The sequence below is a fragment of the Plecotus auritus genome (assembly GCF_963455305.1).
Source record: "Plecotus auritus genome assembly, chromosome: 9".
NCBI lineage: Eukaryota > Metazoa > Chordata > Mammalia > Chiroptera > Vespertilionidae > Plecotus > Plecotus auritus.
In genome coordinates, this window is record NC_137783.1 from 122,744,272 (window position 1) to 122,764,164 (window position 19,893).

At 40.8% G+C, this 19,893-nt stretch overlaps 1 protein-coding gene across 1 annotated transcript in view; it reads right to left on the reverse strand.

The window, feature by feature from the left end:
- Positions 1 to 574: 574 nt before the first annotated feature.
- The window catches only part of SOX6 (SRY-box transcription factor 6), a 386,487-nt gene continuing 367,168 nt past the window's right edge, over positions 575 to 19,893 (reverse strand). The window contains exons 14-16 of the mRNA XM_080642731.1: positions 19,259 to 19,492; positions 16,505 to 16,721; positions 575 to 4,455 (exon numbers count right to left, since the gene is read on the reverse strand). Of these exons, the coding sequence (XP_080498857.1) occupies positions 4,152 to 4,455; positions 16,505 to 16,721; positions 19,259 to 19,492 (755 nt within the window). The 3' untranslated portion in view covers positions 575 to 4,151. The remainder of the gene's footprint in view (positions 4,456 to 16,504; positions 16,722 to 19,258; positions 19,493 to 19,893) is intronic.

The window sequence follows — 19,893 nt, forward strand, 5'->3', positions numbered from 1 at the left end:
GTTCAGGGGAGGCCAGACTTTGACAAGCTCAATAGCACTGAGCCCGCACCTGAATTTAGAACTTGGCCTTCGAGTCAGTGTCAGGACCCTGGCAAACAGAACCAGGCCTGAGGACAAGGCTGGGGAGTATCAAATACCAAATGAAGCAAACTGATGCGCTCCTAAAAGGTTGAGCTGGGTACATGTGAAAACAACAAAGCTCTCATACCTTCTGGGAAAGATACTACATCACATCTGCCAGTGAAATAGAGAAATTGCCTGCCTGCCGCTCCTGTCCACAGATTAACTTGTTCTCTTTCCCTCTTTTCTTCCTTCTTTCTTTCTTCTTTCTTTCTTTCTTTCTTTCTTTCTTTCTTTCTTTCTTTCTTTCTTTCTTTCTTTTCTTTCTTTCTCTTTCCTTCCTTCCTATTTCTTATGGTCCATTTTTAGGCTAGGATTGTCTGCCAGTGTCCCTATTCTAAGTGGCATGGAAAACCCTAATCCTGTAAATTCTTTACCATAATGGAGATAATTTTTATCTCTGATTTGAAGACACTCTGAAATAAAAAGCACTGAAAAAAAGTTTATTAATAATATTTCCTTTAATTGGCATGGTGGGACTTTAGTTCATGACCAATCTCAGGGGCAGATTTTTGCTTTTATAATAACATTCACGCTTCTTGCTATTAAATGGTCACAGAGTTACCTTACTCAATTGATGTGGATTCACAAAGCAAACGGGCTCTCTCCCAGCTGTCCTGGACATTTGGTGTGTTCCATTCATTGACTTTCTATGAGAAAAAAAGCCGAAGTCTGAGTCTGCGGACAGTGGGTTCTAACTGCATGAGGCCCGAGTGAGGGGCTGTCTTGCCCCAGCGCCAGGGGGACGCTGTGCTCTCACCGTGGCTGGTAACCCACTACCCCCCACGCGGTGCAGTGACTCCTCAACTTCTAGTCTGGACCAACACATACGGATAGAGAACAAAAAGGAAATACATAACTTATATCTCACTAAGTATTCATGAACCAAAAATAAATTCTATTTCTATGTTATATTTACACAATTAGAAAAAAAATCTAAAATGAGATGGTAAAGTCATAAAAAACTTTGTTTAAGCCCCACTGCAAAGAAAATGAAGTGATCCTTATGATTGTCATTCTTAATTTCTAAGGATTTTTAGAGCCAAACTTGGCTAATAAATAGGATAAACTGCTTATGCGCAGAATTTAGATTCAAATACAGCATCACTGTTTGACCCAATGCAAGGGTGTTTACAATCAGATCATTCCTGAATAGCCTTTCATTTTCGAGAGTGCGGCTCGAAGTAACTGAACCCCAGTGCTGGGGCAGAGCTGGAGCTAAAACAAAGTGTTCATACACACATGTATTTTGCATAAATAAATGAAATAACAAGACATAAAAATGACTCAAATCCGGCAACTGTGAGGCAAGCCCACACGAGTCGAAACAGATGACTTTTGTTCATGTAGTTTTCGTACAACAGTTTCACATTAGTCAGAAGTGATAAAAAATACCATTTATATCCAGTGCTTATAACACTTACGAAACAACATCTGTGAGTGTGTGTGTTTTTTTGTTGTTTTTGTTTTGTTTTGTTTTGTTTTACTACAAGCGAAATCAAGTTTCAGTCCTAAAGAACAGTCCTTTGTTCTCCACCAGCCCAGAATATTATTTTGGCATGGTCATAAAACAAACAAAATTAACCTACTATTCTAAATGTTTGCCTCTGTGCAAAATTAATTACATACATTACAATGCTAGCCATACAGCACTCTACCTATGCAACAAAATAAAAAAAGGAGTGGAGAGGGCAAAGCAAAGCCACGGAGGATGAGAAAAAAACATGAGGATGAACGAGGAGGAGAGGTATACGTTCAAAAGAAATCAGTAAGACAATAATAAATACTCATTTTTAAAGAAAAATGACCTCCTCCTCATTTGAAATAAATGTACAAAAACAAAGTTCCAATCCCCAACCAATATGAAGAATAAAACATTCCTATCAGTACCTTAATCAGCTTATAGAGAGCACTCCCAGCTAACGATGTAGCCAGTATATTGTGGCTAGAGCTAGTTATTGCTATTAGGTATGGCCTTGAGCACTCTTTAAATAAATATGAAGGTACACTATTTTCTTCCAAGTGACAAAAATGGCTCAAGAAATCTGATGGGGCCATTCCTATGTTCTAGTGATTAGATTCTGGGTTGTCCTATGAGGTGAACTGTCCCATTCGAAGACATTCTCCAACTGAACCACTCTGGTGATGGCTCCCCTCTCCCATAGGCAATCAGGCCAAGATCCCTGGTGAGGAAGAGATGGAGAATCCAACCTCACTGCCTCCCAGCACATCTCCAAAAAAGTCCTTGTGTGACAAGTGCAGTTAATCTTGTTCACACGGAGGCCGCAGACAGAGGACACATGAGCCCGAGGAACTCCTCTGCTGCCCCAGGAGTGATCTGTTCCCAGAGTTAACAGTGGGGACATGCTGTAGAGAATGTATTTCCCCTCCTTCTCCTTCCCTAAGGTTTTCTTTCACCCTCTGGATGGATCATGACTTTCTGCCTCTGTCTTTTCGTAGAGGCTCTCATGTGGCTTCTTGCATCCTGGGGATTTTGAAAAGAACTCCCTAAATGGGCCAGATGGGACAAGGCAACTCCGTGTAAAGGTGCCAGCCCGTGACAGTGTCACTGTGGCCTCCTCAATGGCCCCCAGCCTTGGGCTATAGGTTTGGCTGCTGGACTTTCCTGCTGGGAGTCACCACCGTTGACCCTTGCTGCTGACCCTTGCTGCTGAATGACATTCAGGGCAAATGCCACGGAGGCAGATCCTACCACTTGCTGCTGAGCTGACTTAGGGGGAAATTCTGGCAAGAGACTTGAGGTCACAGCAAACCTCAGGGGCCTAGCTGTTGAAGTGTAAGACTCTGCACCTGTATCCAAATACACAGCCCTGCAGCGCGATACACACTCGTGTTTAAAAACAACACGAAGGTATTTAATAGTACCTTGTTTCAGAAATGCTTCCAGATGCTCTGGGGACAAAATCACTATGTACATCTTTTGTATCTAGCAGGAGAAGGAGGTGAAAAGGGCTGAAAGGTTCTTTGGGGAAGGAAGGTGAAAAACAAGAATTATTAAATTAATGCCACCAACAATTTTTTAAAAAATAAATAGTAAGTGGACCCTTGACATTCTGGAATGAATAAATTATTTAAGAGAAAATGTGTTAAGACTGAATGTCAGGGTTAAAGGCAAAGGGACGATGGATGTAGTGAGAGGTGGTCTCGGGCAGAGAAACCACCGTGTCGGTATCTGGTGTGGTGATCGCTCTGGTGTGCACACGTCATACACGTCACACACTGATGGCACGTCAAGAGGCAAACACGATTGGGTACATGCACTGTGGCAACCTTGTTCGTTCCTTACAATATCTTGTCTCCAGATTCCTGAGTACTTTACCATTTTTCTGGAAAAAAAATGTCTGGTTTGCTATTTTATTTTAAGATGCCAAAGATTGTCTAAGACTTTGCAGTGTCTCCTTTAAGACTTTTCAAAATATTAAGATCCAAAAGTGATGAAAAAGTTTGGCACATTCAAAGTTTAACTCTACACATGGACACATGGACTTCCGAGGCCTTTTGAATATGCTCTACATGCAGCTGCACACGCCATGGACTTGTTCTGTTTCACAAAATGAAATCCTCAGTTATTTTCTAAAGTAATTCAGAATAAAAACACATTCACAACCTGTAGGCCGGCACAGCATACCTGAGTGAGAATGTTTAACCCCATCTAAAACAGTAACTTAAACCTTTATCAACATCCAAAAGAAAAAAAAAAGTAAGACAAAAATATAAGACTTGTAAGACAGCTATGGGTTGAGATAAGTTTTCAAGTCCTGGTGTCTCATATTTAATATGTCTTCACCTAAATTTAAAAAACAACAACAACAATAACAATAACGACAAAAAACTCAAGTTCATGAAAAATCAGGGAAAACTTAATCTGTCTCACACTTTACAAAATAATTAAGACCATTCTGCTGATGTAATTGTGGAGCCACAAATGCATGCGGGCTCTTTAAGAACTTTTTTGTTGGGGAAGGGGAGATGAAATGTCAGAGTATTTTAATTCAGCAAACAAATACTCCTCAGTTGGCACTGACAGCTTCTGGGGGTTCATTTTCGCTGCTATAGTCTGATTTGGGATCATCTTCATAGTCGTCATACATTTCCATTTCATCCTCTCCATTAATCATTTCATTTCCAGCTAGGCTTCCGCCATCTGTCTTCATGCCATAAGTGCTCTGGATGACCGGGAGGCTGGGCTCTGGGCTGGCAGAGGTGCTAGAGCAGTCAGATGTCATCTGAGGTGATGGTGTGGTCGTTGCCATAGTAATAGCACCAGGATACACAACACCTGTTCCTGTGGTGATTGGAATCTGAGGCTGTTGCCTGTATAGATTCAAAAAAGTAAAATAAAACAGGGAGAAAATATCTATATATATATATGCTCTTCTGTGTGGCATTGAGAGTCATCCCCCATGTGTGCCAAAAGAGGGCCCTGTTTGACATTCTGAGCAAATGTCAAAATGTGACTAAGGTGTACCCTGGAGGAGTCCTGCAAATCTCCCTGATGCTATGGTTGGGGGTTAAGCAATACAATGGAGCAATTTATTGATGGTTTTGCTACAAAAAAGCAGGGTACTTATAACATCACAAATTTGGCAAAGCTTGGGTAACCGTTGGAACAATTCCATAAAGTTACATGTGAGGTTGCTATTTAAGATTCTCCCAGAACATTAAAAAAAAGTATACTGGTGACATGAGACATATTATAATGACACTGTTAAGTGGGATTGAGAACTGTACAGAGGAAAGATCAAGATGAGAAAGGATCTGGCGGGTCCGAAAGAGTCAGATTTAACAGAGCATAGATTTAGTATCTATGCAAATATCTATTTACTCCTGTGGCAGAACTCATAGGGACACTCCTTCAAGGAGCTTCTGTTTTCCTAATTAAGAAAGGATCTTGGATGTCATTATTCCAGAGGCCCTGGGCTGGAGCTGGGGTTGGAGGAGTCAGAAGGGAAGAGCAGTGAGAGTTCTGCCACTTAACAGAATGACACACATTGACTGCCTCATCCTAGATCCCCGCAGGGGCCAAGCCTGGTCAAAACAGGTCATTCCATCATGATGTTCCTCTAGTTCAAATGAACTACCAGACCTGTTAGGAAGCTCGGTCTCTCCCTCTGTAGGGAGACATGGCTCTCTGTCTCAATTGCCCTTGGGTCACTATACCAGGTCAAAAGGATTAACCTCTTTCAGAGGCTACAGCTGAAACAACATTCTCATGGATGCAACAGTTTTCACAATCTTAATGCACAGTGATTATAATTGAAATTTATTTCAAAATGTTGTTGTAACTATCCTTTCTGAGCCTCAGTTTCCATATATTTATAAAAGCTGGGGTCAGGGGAGTTGTGGAAGGTCCTTTCACCTTCTAATACTGATGGCTTCAGGTCAGTCAATCACTTAAATGGTTCTTATTGACCCTCCACATTATCATTGAAGCTTTCTGTCCACCTCAGTCTCAAAGGGAAAGTACCCTGAATCAATGAATTAGCTTGGTTCCCAGCTATTCTTCGACATGTCCAGAGGAGCATAATTTTCTCAAAAAGGCCTGCATCCCTTCCATCCTGGCAGAGGAGGAATGATGAAAATGGCCTAGAATCACTCTGTGAGATATCTGACAATGTTATCTTTAACAAATTCTTTCATTCCTTAGAAGGCATCATAATGATCCCTCAACATTGACTAACGTAATATATACTAGAGGCCCGGTGCACGAAAATCGTGCACGGGGGGGGGGGTGGGGGGCGGGGGAGGGTGTCCTTCAGCCCAGCCTGCACCCTCTCCAATCGGGGACCCCTCAAGGGATGTTTGACTGCCCGTTTAGGCCCGATCTCAATGGATCGGGCCTAAACGGGCAGTCAGACATCCCTCTCACAATCCAGAACTGCTGGCTCCCAACTGCTCGCCTGCTTGCCTTCCTGATTGCCCCTAACCGCTTCTGCCTGCCAGCCTGATTACCCCCTAACCACTCCCCTGCCAGCCTGATTGATGCCTAACTGCTCCGCTGCCAGCCTGTTTGCCCCTAACTTCCCTCTTCTGCCAGCCGGGTCACCCCTAACTGCCCTCCCCAGCAGGCTTGATCACCCCCAACTGCCCTCCTTTGCAGGCCTGGTCCCTCCCAACTGCCCTCCCTGCTGGCCTGATCGTCCACAACTGCCCTCCCCTGCTGGCCATCTTGTGGTGGCCATCTTGTGTCCACATGGGGGCAAGATCTTTGACCACATGGGGGCAGCCATCTTGTGTGTTGGAGTGATGGTCAATCTGCATATTACTCTTTTATGAGATAGGATAATATCTGTTCTCATCTACTACCTCATTCAATTACCATGGCAGCCCATGAGGTACTATTATGCTCACTTTTCAGATGGAGAAAACAAGGCCTACCAGCAGAGTCCTACGAACTGAGGTCGCCTAACTTGGATTCCATCACTCTTTCCTTTATACGTATACAAGGCACCATGCTTCTGTATCATAAAAATTCCCAATTCCTATCGATCCTGTTGTTATCCCGTGGACACTAAGCACCTGTTATTGATCTACTCTCTGTGATGCTCATGGTAATTTTTAAAATGCCTGAAGGAGAAGATGATAGCGAAATCTAAATCTATGTTTAGAAACATCTCATAAAATACTGATTTCCCCCTTAAAGAACCACATTCTAAAAACAGTACACTTTGCTTCTTAAGTTTTGGGCAAATTAACGCAAATTTACTGTTATGCTAACCTGCCCAAGGCAGTGAATGCCTCATTAAACATTTTACTGAATTTGATAATTGCAATACAAATAATTTTTCCTTAATCATATAAAGAATATAGAGAAAAACCTTTTGCTGCGACAGTAAACCCATTTTACAGAATTCCCAATCTGGAGGGCTAATCTGTAAACACACTACATACCATACATGAGCTAGCGGATAGCACGCTTCACTTTCATAAAGGACATTTTCTTTTCACCAAGACTAGGTGGTCATTTTCTGCCGTGTTTTTAACTCAAAATATCAAATTTTAGCTCTGCTAAATAAAATTTGAATTGAACTCCTATGATATTTTAGCTCTGCTAAATAAAATTTGAATTGAACTCCTATGATATGCTGGGGACCATGCTTAAATGCTTTCACAATTAGCCCTCTTTCACAGATGAAGTAACCAGTTAAGTTTCAGAGAGTTTAAGTTGCTTGTGCAAGGCCACACAAATCCCACAGCCAGGAGGCGAACGCTTCCTATGTCACGAATGCTCTCCTGGATATCGAGTGTGGGGCAAGAAAGGCAAGTTCACACTACCAGAAAAATACTCAGCAATTTGAATCAGAATCGAATTATTTTAAGTGGGTTTCACACATTTATCAGTATTTGGACATTAAGTTGGTAATGGGTCACTAAAGACAAATCAACAGACAAATAAAACACCTGTACAGCTTATTTTCTGGAGCAAAATGTATATAATATTCAAAAGCTTGAGTGGTTGAGTGATACTAGACAATGTCACCCACTGACCTGTCTACTTTCCGCCTGGCCATTGCCCCTCATTCCTTACAGATATTAGGTCTTGGCTCACTGTGGCCCTCTCCAACGTTACTCTTGCCTAATTCTTGATGACTTACTCTCCACACAGATGATCATTCTGACACATTGCTGTCTCAGTTTCTTGAACTTATCTATACTCTGAGGGTCTGGCCCCCTCCCTGTATCAGTTGCTCACTCTCATGTCATACAGCAGACTTTGTCATTTCCAACTACAACCTCTCCTTGACCTCAATTTTAAACATCCCACTCTCTGACCACCACATCTTTCCAGTTTCTTCCTCTACTCCCCAGTGCAACAATTCTCCCACCCCACAAGGATCTACAATTTCTTGATCCTTCAATCAGTGCTCATTGTCCCTCCCTCCCACTGTGTCCTCAACATACTTATTACTATTTGATATTTATTTATTCTTTACCCAATATAAATGCTGTAATTAGTCTCTCTTTCACAGATACTTTCTACATGCTTACCTGGCAAAACTTTCACTCTCAGCCAACTCTGTGACTACGCCACTCAGCGCAACTTGGCTGGGAAAGCACACTGCCATGCTTACTAGTCTCTAAGTTCATGAGCATGAACTTGACCTCCGGTGCCGTTCAACCATCATCTTGCACTCTTTCTTCTACCCTGCTAGATAATGATTTCATACCTTCTCAACTTCTCCTCCCCATCCCTACTCTCAGTTGATTTAGCTTACCATTTCATGGGAAAATTAGAAGTAATCAGAAGGAACTTTTCACAAACTCCCATCAACACATTATCCGCTACCTCTGTCTATGCCCCTAATTCTCTGCATGCCTTTCTGTATTTTGGATCAATTCATAATACAATGTGCTTGTGCATGAATCTATCTGCTCTTGCTCTAGGGACCTCTTTCCAGCAGCTGTCTCTCCCATCTGCATTATCAATTTTCCACCTTTCCTGGATCGTTCCTATTAGCATGTAAACATGCCATAATCTCCCCTGCTTTAAAACAAACAAACAAAAAACCCAAACACTATTTCTTGACTGACATCCCCTTTCAGCTACTACTCTGTTTCCCTAATCCCCTTTTAAGCATAACTCTTTAAAAGACTGTGTATATTCACTCTCTCCATTTCTTCTACTCAATTCTCTCTTAAAGCCACTTTTATCACTCCCAATGCTCCACTGAGACAGAGCTTGAAAAGGTCACACTGCCAACAATCACACTGTTAAATTCAAAAGTCACCTTACTTTACTTATGCCATGAGCAGCATATGATACAGTGAATCACTTTTCTATTTGCTGAAATACTTTATTCACTTGTCTTCCAAGACTACCCTCCCAGTCTTCTTCTTATCTTATTAGCTGCTCCGTCTAATCTTTGATGCATCCTCCTCATCTTGCTGACATCTAAGCACTGATGTACTCAAGGACTCAATCCTCAAACCTCTTCTCTTCTCTATCTAAATTCACTTTCTTGGTGATCTTGTGCAATTCTGTAGCTTTAAACATTATGTGTGCTGACAACTCTCAAATTTATATCTATGGTAAGCACTATATTCCTAAATGCCAGTGTTTTATATCTAAAACCTATTATTATTATTATTATTATTATTATTATTATTATTGGATATCAAAATGCCATCTCAACCTTATAGGTATAAAACTAAATTCCTGATCATTCTCCCAAATACCTGATTTTGTGGCCTTTTTGATCTTTGTTAATGATTACTTCAGCTTTCTGCTTCCTCAGGCCAATTCTTGGTCATCATATTTCTCTCAAACCTGTATGCAACTCATCAGCAAATCCTATTGGTTCACTCTCAGTAATATATCCAGAATCTCTCTACTTCTTGCCACCTTCACCCCTACAAACCTGGTCCAAGCCACCATCAACTCTAATCTGGTTTGTTGTAAGAGCCTGGCCATTTCAAGCCATGTCCCTTCAGACACTAAATGCAGTATATAGAGTGATCTTTTTAAAGCCTGAGTCAGATCATAGTACTCTTCTGAATATAAATCTTCACAATGGCCAAAAAAGTCCTCTCACAATTTGGGCCCCTATTACATCTATTCTTCTTCTCACCTATTCATTCAGCTCCTATCACTCTGGCCTCTTTATTCCCTAAACAAGCCAATCACAGCCTTTCCTCAAGACCTTCACATCTGCCGCTGTCTCTGTCCAGTTCTTCTTTCAGATATCTACACAGCTTGCTCCCTCACCTCCTCAGGTCTTTGTTCAAGTTTTATCTTCTCAGTGAGGTTTGCTGTAGCCACTCTGACTAACATTGCACTCTACCCTTTGAAACACCCTACCCCTTTTCCTACTTTACCTTGTTCTACGATTCGTATTACTATCTGTTATTTATTTATTCACTTGTTGATTGATTGACTTCTCCCACTAGAATGAAAGCTTCATGAGGATGTGCATTTTCACTGATAATACCTGGAACCTAGGAGGTGCTCAATAAAAAATCTTCTGAATACATGGAATGAATGAATGAATGAATGAATGAATGGATGAATGAACTAGCTAGTGAATGAGAGGGAACACAAATGAAAAAAACTGGCTAACCTAATTTAGAAAATATAACATGTAATGAGACTAGATATATGGAAGAGAAGGTGGTGATCTGAAGAGATGTGAATATAACCATCTTTAGGTGCTTGAATGATTGTGTTTCTAACTAAGGAAAAGTTTTGTTCTAGAAGAGAACAAAGAAAAGGAATAGAACTAACCTACAAAGTAGCCAAAAGGCAGACTAAGACTCAGGTAAAAGAAAAGAACTTTCTAGCATTAGGAGATATTCCACAGACACTAGTTCCCTTGGGAAGCGGTGAGCTCTCTGGTCCCAAAGAGTTTGAGCATAACTCAGAGTGGATTCCTACAATGGCTGGCTGCTTGAACTATATGGCTTCTGAGACCCCTTCCAAGTTCCCACTGATTCTACGGTTGCAAAATCATAAACTATCTGTCACAATGGTCTTTCTATCTCATTGTCGTTATAAAAAGAGACTAAAAAATTATGTGAACATAGCTATTTATAGCTGAAGATGCCTAGCTTTCAAGGGTTTCCAAAATATTGCTCTAACCTATCTATGTTACTTGTCTTTACTTATCTTACTGCCAGAAAAATTCCTAGTTTCCTTCTTTATTATTGAACATTTCCATATTCCCCCCTCCCATGTGTTCATATTCTCCTTCACATTAAATATAAATCTTTATCCCTACTTTCTACCAGGCTGACCCTACCCAAACCTCAAGCCCTCTTCCTCAAGGATGACATATAGTTGGCCCTAATGCATAGTAATCTCTCCTCCTCTGAGCTGTACTTGCTATTTCTATAAAAAATTGTATTTCATTATGCATTATGTGTAGCACTATGCAATACATATTTTTTGTGTGTATAACAACTATTATTTGCTCATCTATTCATGTGTGTGTCTGGCTTATCTGTCTATAGCATTCTCTGAAAGCTCACAGAATTAATGCTTCATGTATTATATCAATTCAGTACAGTGCTTGGCACAGAGCTAGCTTCAAATAGGCCCTTACCAATTGACTGACTAATCAATTAGCAAAATGGAAAATCCAGCCAGTATGCTCAAGCTTTGTCTATTGGAAATTACTTTCCTAAAAAGCATTTTTCCTTCCTTTACAGATCAATTGCAAAGTCAAAATTCAAACACTGCAGATTTCACAAACAGGAATAGCTGGTAAGTATTGGGCTTTACAAATAATGAATGTGCACATCAAAACCAAAGTTGCAGATGTTTGTAAAAGTATACATATGCAGCTCATGCAACTTATATGAGCAGAGATGGCTAAAAACCCTCACATCCTAGCCTAGGTAATGAGTATAAGTTGACCCTGAGAGAGTCCAGGCTGACCCTGATAAAATCCAGCATAGTTGCATGGTTTCCAAATCACTGGAATATTTCTAGAGTATAGTCTAGCTTTGCCAGTTGCAAAGGAACTACATATTTATTTTGGCAAAGCTCTCTTGTTTGCTGAACCTTCGGACCTTTACAGCATCTATAAATGAAGGCAACCAAGTCTGTTTCATTAGGAGATAAACCCGCACATTATACATCTCTATAGTTGATAGTACAGAAAGGAATGGAAATAAAAGCAATCTTTCTACCTTACTTATTCTAATCCAGCTTTCTTTACAGAAGGCCAATACTGAAAATAAGTATGGCTTGTCTATGCTAATCAATTATATTTATAAGTCTCTTATAGGTTTGATTAGACCTCTTTAGAATTAAGATCAAAAGGGTAAATGTTCAAATTGCATATAGCGTAAGGCAGTAGACTGCAATTCTTTATAATATAAAATATATACCTGGCACATAGCATTATTTTTCTAAAATAATTATGTTTTCTCTAATTTGGGGCTTACTATCCGACAGAGACTATTCTAAGCACTTTAGATATTCAGTCTTCAGAAGGGTCCCATGTTGTAGGTAAAACTGTCATCTCCATTCTATATATGGTAAACTGAGATACAGAGAGTTTAAGTAAGTTTGGCAAGTGGAGAGTTCAGAGGTATAAAGAACACTCTGCCAGGAAGAAGCTCATCTAGTATTTGAGCTGGAATAGTCTGGCTCCAGAATTGATGTTCTTAACCACTACACATACAACCTCTAAACAATTTGTAGGCTCTAATTGCGAGGTATGTGTAATAGTGAAAAGGACATATGTTTCACATTCACAAATGCCTGGTTTAAATCTTAACTCTGCAATTTACTAGCTGTGTGGCCTTGGACAAATTATTGAACATCTCTGAACATGGAGTTTTCCAACCCCATTGTGAGGATTTTATAAATCTGTTGTATTTGCAATGGTCTGTATAATCCCTGAGCATAGTATATCGTATGTGATAAGTAGTCAATAATTTACCAATATTATTATTCAAAAATAGCCCCAAATTGAATATCTTATAATATCTTCATAATCCTCTATTAGTTCATGGTAAATTATTGAATGCTTTTTATTTTTTTTTTAAATATATTTTATTGGTTTTTTACAGAGAGGAAGGAAGAGGGATAGTCAGAAACATCGATGAGAGAGAAACATCGATCAGCTGCCTCTTGCACACCTCCTACTGGGGATGTGCCCGCAACCAAGTTACATGCCCTTGACCGGAATCGAACCCGGGACCCTTCAGTCCGCAGGCTGACGCTCTATCCACTGAGCCAAACCGGTTCTGGCTGAATGCTTTTTAAATGGAGGTACATTTAGCCATAGTTCTTTGGGAAAAGACAGCATTGTAGCTATATGTACCCTATATCATTTCAACTATAACAGTACTCTTATCAGAATTATTACAAAATTCTGATACTTAACCTGGTCAATCAAGGGCATTAAATCTGAGAGCTAACTTTACTCCATTTCACATTATTAATAAATTTATTTCATAACAGCTAAGTGGAAAAACAATCTAACTCCCTGACCTTGTAGTTGTATCATTAGTAAAATGCATGATCACGTTGAACAAAATTTTATTGGCTTGAAAGTTATGCATGTTTTTTCAAAATCAGCAATAAATATTGATCTTACCCATTCCCTCAATAAATCAATAGCAATGTTTCAATTTCTTGTTTGTTTTTCCCTTTTGTAACAATGTCACATCTAATGAAGACCAATTTCCAAAGCTGAACCCCAGGGAGTGAATAACCTATCAAATACAACTACCTAAAAGAGAATACAGTTCTTTAAGTGGAAATAATACCTGGCTTTATGTAGTAAGTATGACCAAGCAGGGCAGAAGAAAATACTCAGCATTGAGGATTAAAGAATGCAATATCCACTGGTCATTGCTTGCACATCTATAGCCCATCCCCAGGCTAAAATGATGCTTCCATAAAGAATCTCCCCCACGACCCAAATCAGGATCCCTACTCTCTAAAATTCAAAGCTCCACACACCACAGCCAACGATCTTAGTTTCTCTAGCTTCCAGGAGCTCTTCCTCAAATAGCACAGCCATACTCATGACTGTGCAAAATAGGGCTCCCAGGCTTATTCTGAGGCAATGGTGTAAGGACAATTCCTCAATCATTTGGCATAACACAGGCAGAGATAGGGATTTAAACCTTTGTTCTCTCTCCCCTTTCAGCAGTCATAGGACCGCTAGACGCCTCCATATCTTTCTCTTATTTAGAGGACCATGTGATTTTACAAGCATTGTCATGTGTTCAGATATTCTGATCCAGAGCTGTTTCAGTGTACCCTTTGGTAAAGGGAACTAAATTAAGCAGAATTACTGCATCTCAGATTTTCAAATAAGTACCAGGGAACTAAAATGTCATCGTCTGACAGCCTCCCAGACGATGGTGAAAGAGTCCCGTTATGTATTGCTAGATACACAGGGGACATGATTGAGAGAAGTATGGGAATCACAAAGGGTCTCAAATTTAAACTTTTGCTTCTCTGTTCAAAAGAGATTATATACAGTCTCAGAGATACAGACAGGATTAAAAGAAAACAGGTATCACAGGGTCTTAAATTTGTGTTGTGTTGCATATGACTATACTTCCCAAAGTCCACTGTGAATTGGTATTTTTCATAAATCCTCTAGTTAGCATGTGAATAGATCAATAATACCGCATTGTACTTTTGGCATTAAAAGCATGATTTTAAAAAATGCAAACATTGCCCTGACCAGTTTGGCTCAGTGGCTAGAGCGTCGGCCTGGGGACTGAGGGGTCCCGGGTTCGATTCCGGTCAAGGGCATGTACCTTGGTTGCGGGCACATCCCCAGTTGGGGGTGTGCAGGAGGCAGCTGATCGATGTCTCTTTCTCATCGATGTTTCTAACTCTCTATCCCTCTCCCTTCCTCTCTGTGAAAAATCAATAAAATATATTAAAAAAATAAAATAAAATAAAAAAATAAAAAATGCAAATATTTATAATATAGGAGAATCTGATAATCCTGTCTTGCATGTCTTCATCTGTTACTAGATTAGGATCCTGACATAACACAGTTGGCTTAAACCCCTCTTTACTGGAAAAGGTTCTGCAGTGGAAAGAAATTCATTGATTATCGAGTGTGATGTAATGTATAGTTTTACTGTGATAGTAAATCCATATTTAATAGTAATGATGATAGAAATTCACCTTTATTGATATTGTACTAAGTAAGCACTATATAAAGTACTTTTAAAAGCACTGCCTCATTGAATCCTTTCAACAAGCATACTATTTGTTTCATTTCACACATGAGAAAACAAAAGGTCAGAGAAGTTAAATCACTGCCCAAGTGGGTGGCACAGTGAGTGTTTGAATCTCACCAACTCCAAAGCCCATGCTCCTCCCAGAACACTCCAGCGCATTGTAGACTCACGCCCAGACTGCTTTCATTGGCTCTTCTGTTGTTATTTTTACTCTGTTTACTATTTCAAATTCATTTTATGCTTTAAATACAGGATTCTAAAACCAACTTTTTGTTCCATTGGGGTTATTTTTTGAGTGTCCTTAAAACTAACTAGCCCTGACCGGTTTGGCTCAGGGGATAGAGCATCAGCCTGTAGACTGAAGGGTCCCAGGTTTGATTCCGGTCAAGGGAATGTACGTTGGTTGCGGGCGCATCCCCAGTGGGGAGTGTGCAGGAGGCAGCTGAATTGATGTTTCTCTCTCATCGATGTTTCTGACTCTCTATCCCTCTCCCTTACTCTCTGTAAAAAAATCAATAAAATATATTAAAACAAAAACTAACTAGCTCTCAGAGGGAAGGTAGGGGAGGGTGGGGGTAAGGGAGAGAGATCAACCAAAGGACTTGTATGCATGCATATAAGCCTAACCAATGGACACAGACAAAAGGGGGGTGAGGGCATGAGTGGGGAGGATGGGACGGGGGGTAATAAGGGAATAAGGACACATATGTAACACCTTAATCAATAAAGAAATTAAAAAAAAACAAAACTAACTAGCTCTTTACTTATCCTTCCAGGTCTTTCTTTTCTTCTTATTTCCCTGGCACCGCACGGCTCCTCAATTCTCTGTCCAGTTAACAGTGAATACAGCTTCCTCTTTACTTACTGTACTTTTCTCTCTCAAATTCTTTCCCAAGTGTCTTCCCAATCTGATTCCAGCTGCCTCGCTGGTACCTCCAGAAAGCCCCCCGCACCCTCCCTCCTGTGCTTCTGGGTCTGGCTGTGCTGGGACCTACAGGCATCTGCATCCCCACTTATCCTGACTACTGTGGTTACAGGGGCCTCTTCTGAATGCAGACAGCCAGTCAGCCAAGTCGAAATTTATACCAGAAATCTATTACCTAATTTTTAAACAAAATGACATGAAATCAGACTTGAAGATATCAAAAACATGTCTAGTTTTTGATTTAAGCAAGAAAATCCACATTGTTACTGTTTCCACCACAGAATAATTTACTGCAACAGGAGTTCTGGATACTATGCCAGAAATGAGGTCCTCTAACCAATGTCAAGGCCAATTATCTTGTGGTGGATCCCACAACAAAAGCAGACTATTGTGATTAGAGTCAGAAGCACCACCCAGAGAAGTTGGAAAGCTTCTGGGGACTTCTTACGTTCATTTTTTATTTTCTCTCCCCATGTGTCTGCTCAGATACTCTACCAGGAACTTTGTGTGTGGGCACCGAGCGTCTTAGGTTAGCTGGGGAGACAATGACAGGGGCGATGGGTTGGGAGTGACCCGCCGCAGGTCTGAATGTGAGCAGGAGCCATGCTGAGGGCTGTGTGCCTGCGACACTGTGAAGATGACCACAGTCAAGCCCCTTGGACAGGTCACAGCCTCCTCCCTCCCCTAACCTCCATCCCAGACAAGCTGCCGGGTAGCCATGCTGCGGTTTCTTGCTGGGAAGGGAAAGCCCAGGTGGCTACGTTCAGGAACACTTACCCCACAGTAAAGAACTGCCTCATCTCCTGTCTCCGAGACCTCATCAGCTGCTTATACTCCCCGATCCGGAGCTTTTTGCCATCAACAATGCAGGTGCGTTTCGGTCGAGGTTTGTATTTATAGTTCGGGTACTTCTCTAAGTGGATTTTGCTTAGCCGGGCCTGCTCTTCATAATAAGGTTGCTTCTCTTGGTTGGACATGGATTTCCAGCGAGACCCTGGACATAAAAATAACCTTAAGTGCCCAAATGGTGAAGGCAACATATTCCTGGCAAATACAACTAGGCATACCTCCCATCTGTGCTCTGAGCGGCCCCTAGAACCACATACCCCGAGCCTCACAGCTAGTCGGCTAGACTATAGAGCAAAGAATAATTTTCTGTGATACATTATGTGATTTCCCTCAATAACTTAAAGATGGTGTTACAATAAGTGCATTGTTTTAAAACATGTCTTTGCTGCTTAAAGGTCATCTCTCACACCAAAGTCTTCCCCCCTCCCATCTGCCCATCTCTCTCCAGAGGGTTAAACACCTGATCCCGCCTCCTTTCAGTGTGACAGGGTTCTCAGGAAAAGCATTCTTGGTTCCAGAAACTCTCACTCCAAGCATCGTTAGCAAAGCTATCGTTTGATAAGATGTCAGCAGATAGGATATCCCTCCATAGACCATAACCCACTGTGCATACTGTGGCCCCTGGCCTAGGGTAATTAAAAAGCCTCAACTCGACTTAAGAAGTGATAGCTTTGCAACCGGAAGGTACCATTGGGATTATATACACCATTTTTAAGTACTGTAAACGTCCATTCAGAGCTGTACCAATGAAAGCACAAAATTTTTTAATATGGTTTATCCAGGAAGAAGCAAAAGTATTCACTCCTCTAATATTGTTTATAAAGAATTATCTAAACACTTGACGAAGAAGGGATGTGTTTTTTTACATGCATCAAATTGCATTTTTGTGTCTCGCTGGCAAATAAAGCGGTAACAGCTGTGCTGACTGGATGTGAGCTATTCTTCAGGGGAGATTTTTCATACATAAACAAATGGAAAAGTTGTACAAATATTCTCTGTAGCCAGCAAATATCCTGGTCTGCTTTAATAGCCCATCCATCCCTGCTCCTTCCTGATGGTTGCGAATGTTGGAAAGTCCGTGCAGGTAGCTCCTCAGTGTCCCCCTGGCTTCCAACAGCTTCGAGCCCAGCTAACAGAGGATGCTTGGTGCTCTTGTGCTTAAAAGTTTACATTTTAATGAATACACTTACTATATTCTTAATAATTTTTTCAGAGAATGCACACCAATAATATAGATTCCCCACAGCTGCCAAAATGGGAACAGAGGAGTTCTGTGCCCATCTGGGAGCTTACTCATACTGCCGCTAAAATGGCCAAAAAAAAAGAAAAGAAAGAAAAAAAATTTTCAAAGTTAAATATCAAACTTCAAGAACAGAGAAACCTTGGTTTTCTTTAGAATGTCTATTAATTAGAACAAACTTAATATATGCATTGGGAGCATTTTGGTTTGAAAGGTATTTAAATTAGAAGGAATAATACCTCCATGTATATCTCTGAAACTAAAAATAAATGTAATTGTAATGACATTTACTATCCATTGCGAAATTCAAGTGGAAAAATGGAAAAAAGGGGGGACATTTGTATTTTAACATTTCACCACTATTTGATCTCATGTATGTTTTAAATTTTCTTAGAGGTCACTGCCTCAAAATGTCTCAGAATCAAGTTAAATTATTTATACAGTGACAAACATGTGTATTTGTGTGTGTCCAGATCACTGATATTCACTCAGGTTAAATATTTATTGCTTTTGAACAAAACATTTAAAAAATGAAAACCACAGTTTAAGTCTCTAATGTTTTTCGGCTTCTTTGCCGGCTCCCTTTGAGATTTTGTCACATCCTGACAGCTTAAATAGAACAGAGCCTTCTGTGTTTTTTCTTTTTAAAGAGGAAACATGTTGACTGTAATGCTGCGTGTTGAATAAAATATGTTCAATATGTTGAGCACAATAATTCCAAACTGTATAATCCGCACGAGGCAAGCTTTACACTAATAGAACAAGGCTTGAGTTTAATCCTGAGAAACGGGAGGATCACTCCGGCAGTTCACCACAAAATGGGCCTCTGCCCTGTGGTCTAATGTGTTCAGCTCGCTGCTATGAAATCTGAACTAGTCACATCGTATTAAAGTAAATGCAGTTTTATTTTACAACTTCTAAAGTTATCATTAGAGGCACTGTTCTGCACTCCGTGAACTTCACGCTATGCGGGGGCTCACCGCCATGTCTGTGATGAGTTCTCTCAGAGGGACATGTGAACAAGAATACTACCGCCGAAATCTGCAGGCTCTGAGCGTGTTTCCAAGTTTCATAGCCACTTAGGAATTTAAGAAGACTGAGTAAGAAGAGGAGATAAAGCTTGTCTCCATGACTGCTGTGTAGCAGTGACCTCTCAGAGTTGCCAAATTCATAGTATTAACACATCCTAGAAATAGTTTTGTCTCTAAAAGAAGTTTTTAGTCAGTCCTGCCCTGGCACCTTGTGGATGTCAGAACTCCCAAAGCTAAATGCCACCCTCTGGGGCAGGGGATGCAAAAGTGGTGACAAAGTCTCCTGTGGCAGCTTGCTGGGATATATCTAACTTCTGCAAACCATTCTCCCTTAGGTATCAAATGGTGCCCCTGCTTTCCACTCTTGGGACACTCATGGGGTAGAAGGTCAGCCTCAGTGGCTGCACTCACCTAAAATTTTGCTAATGTTGGAGTTATGCATGTCGGGGAAGGCCTGAAGAATTTTCCTCCTCTCATCCTTCGCCCAAACCATGAATGCATTCATTGGTCGCTTGATGTGTGGCTCGCTGCTGGCCCGGCCTCGGGCATCCCTGTAGACTCGTGCTTCAGCCACAGTGGCACCTCCTGTTGGCCAACAATAATACTGCTGTAGTTTAGCTGCAGAGCCATTCATTGCTTTACTTCCTGTAATGTCAGGGCAGGAAGAACAAGACGGGTGCAAAGCATTATTATCTGGATCATGTAACACGGCTTGCCGCCTGGTTCAGCTGCCTTCCCTAGGCCCTTCTCTTCTTTTTAAGGGACCTCTCGGAAGCAGAAGGCAGTTTCAAATGACAATTCACAGGCCCTTCTGACATGGGCCTCAGAGACACACTGGGCAGCATGAATGGTGCGTTTTTATACGCCTAGTACATTTTTAAATACAATCTGCCGCAAGTGATGATGAAGTAATGATGGGCATTATTTTATGCTAAACTTTCCTGATGACATTCCTCTCTTTGAGAGCAGACCCTTACCTATCATTTTAGCCTCATTTGCCAGAAATTGAAGCCACTTCAAACTGCCTCTTTCCCTCCAGTAGAATC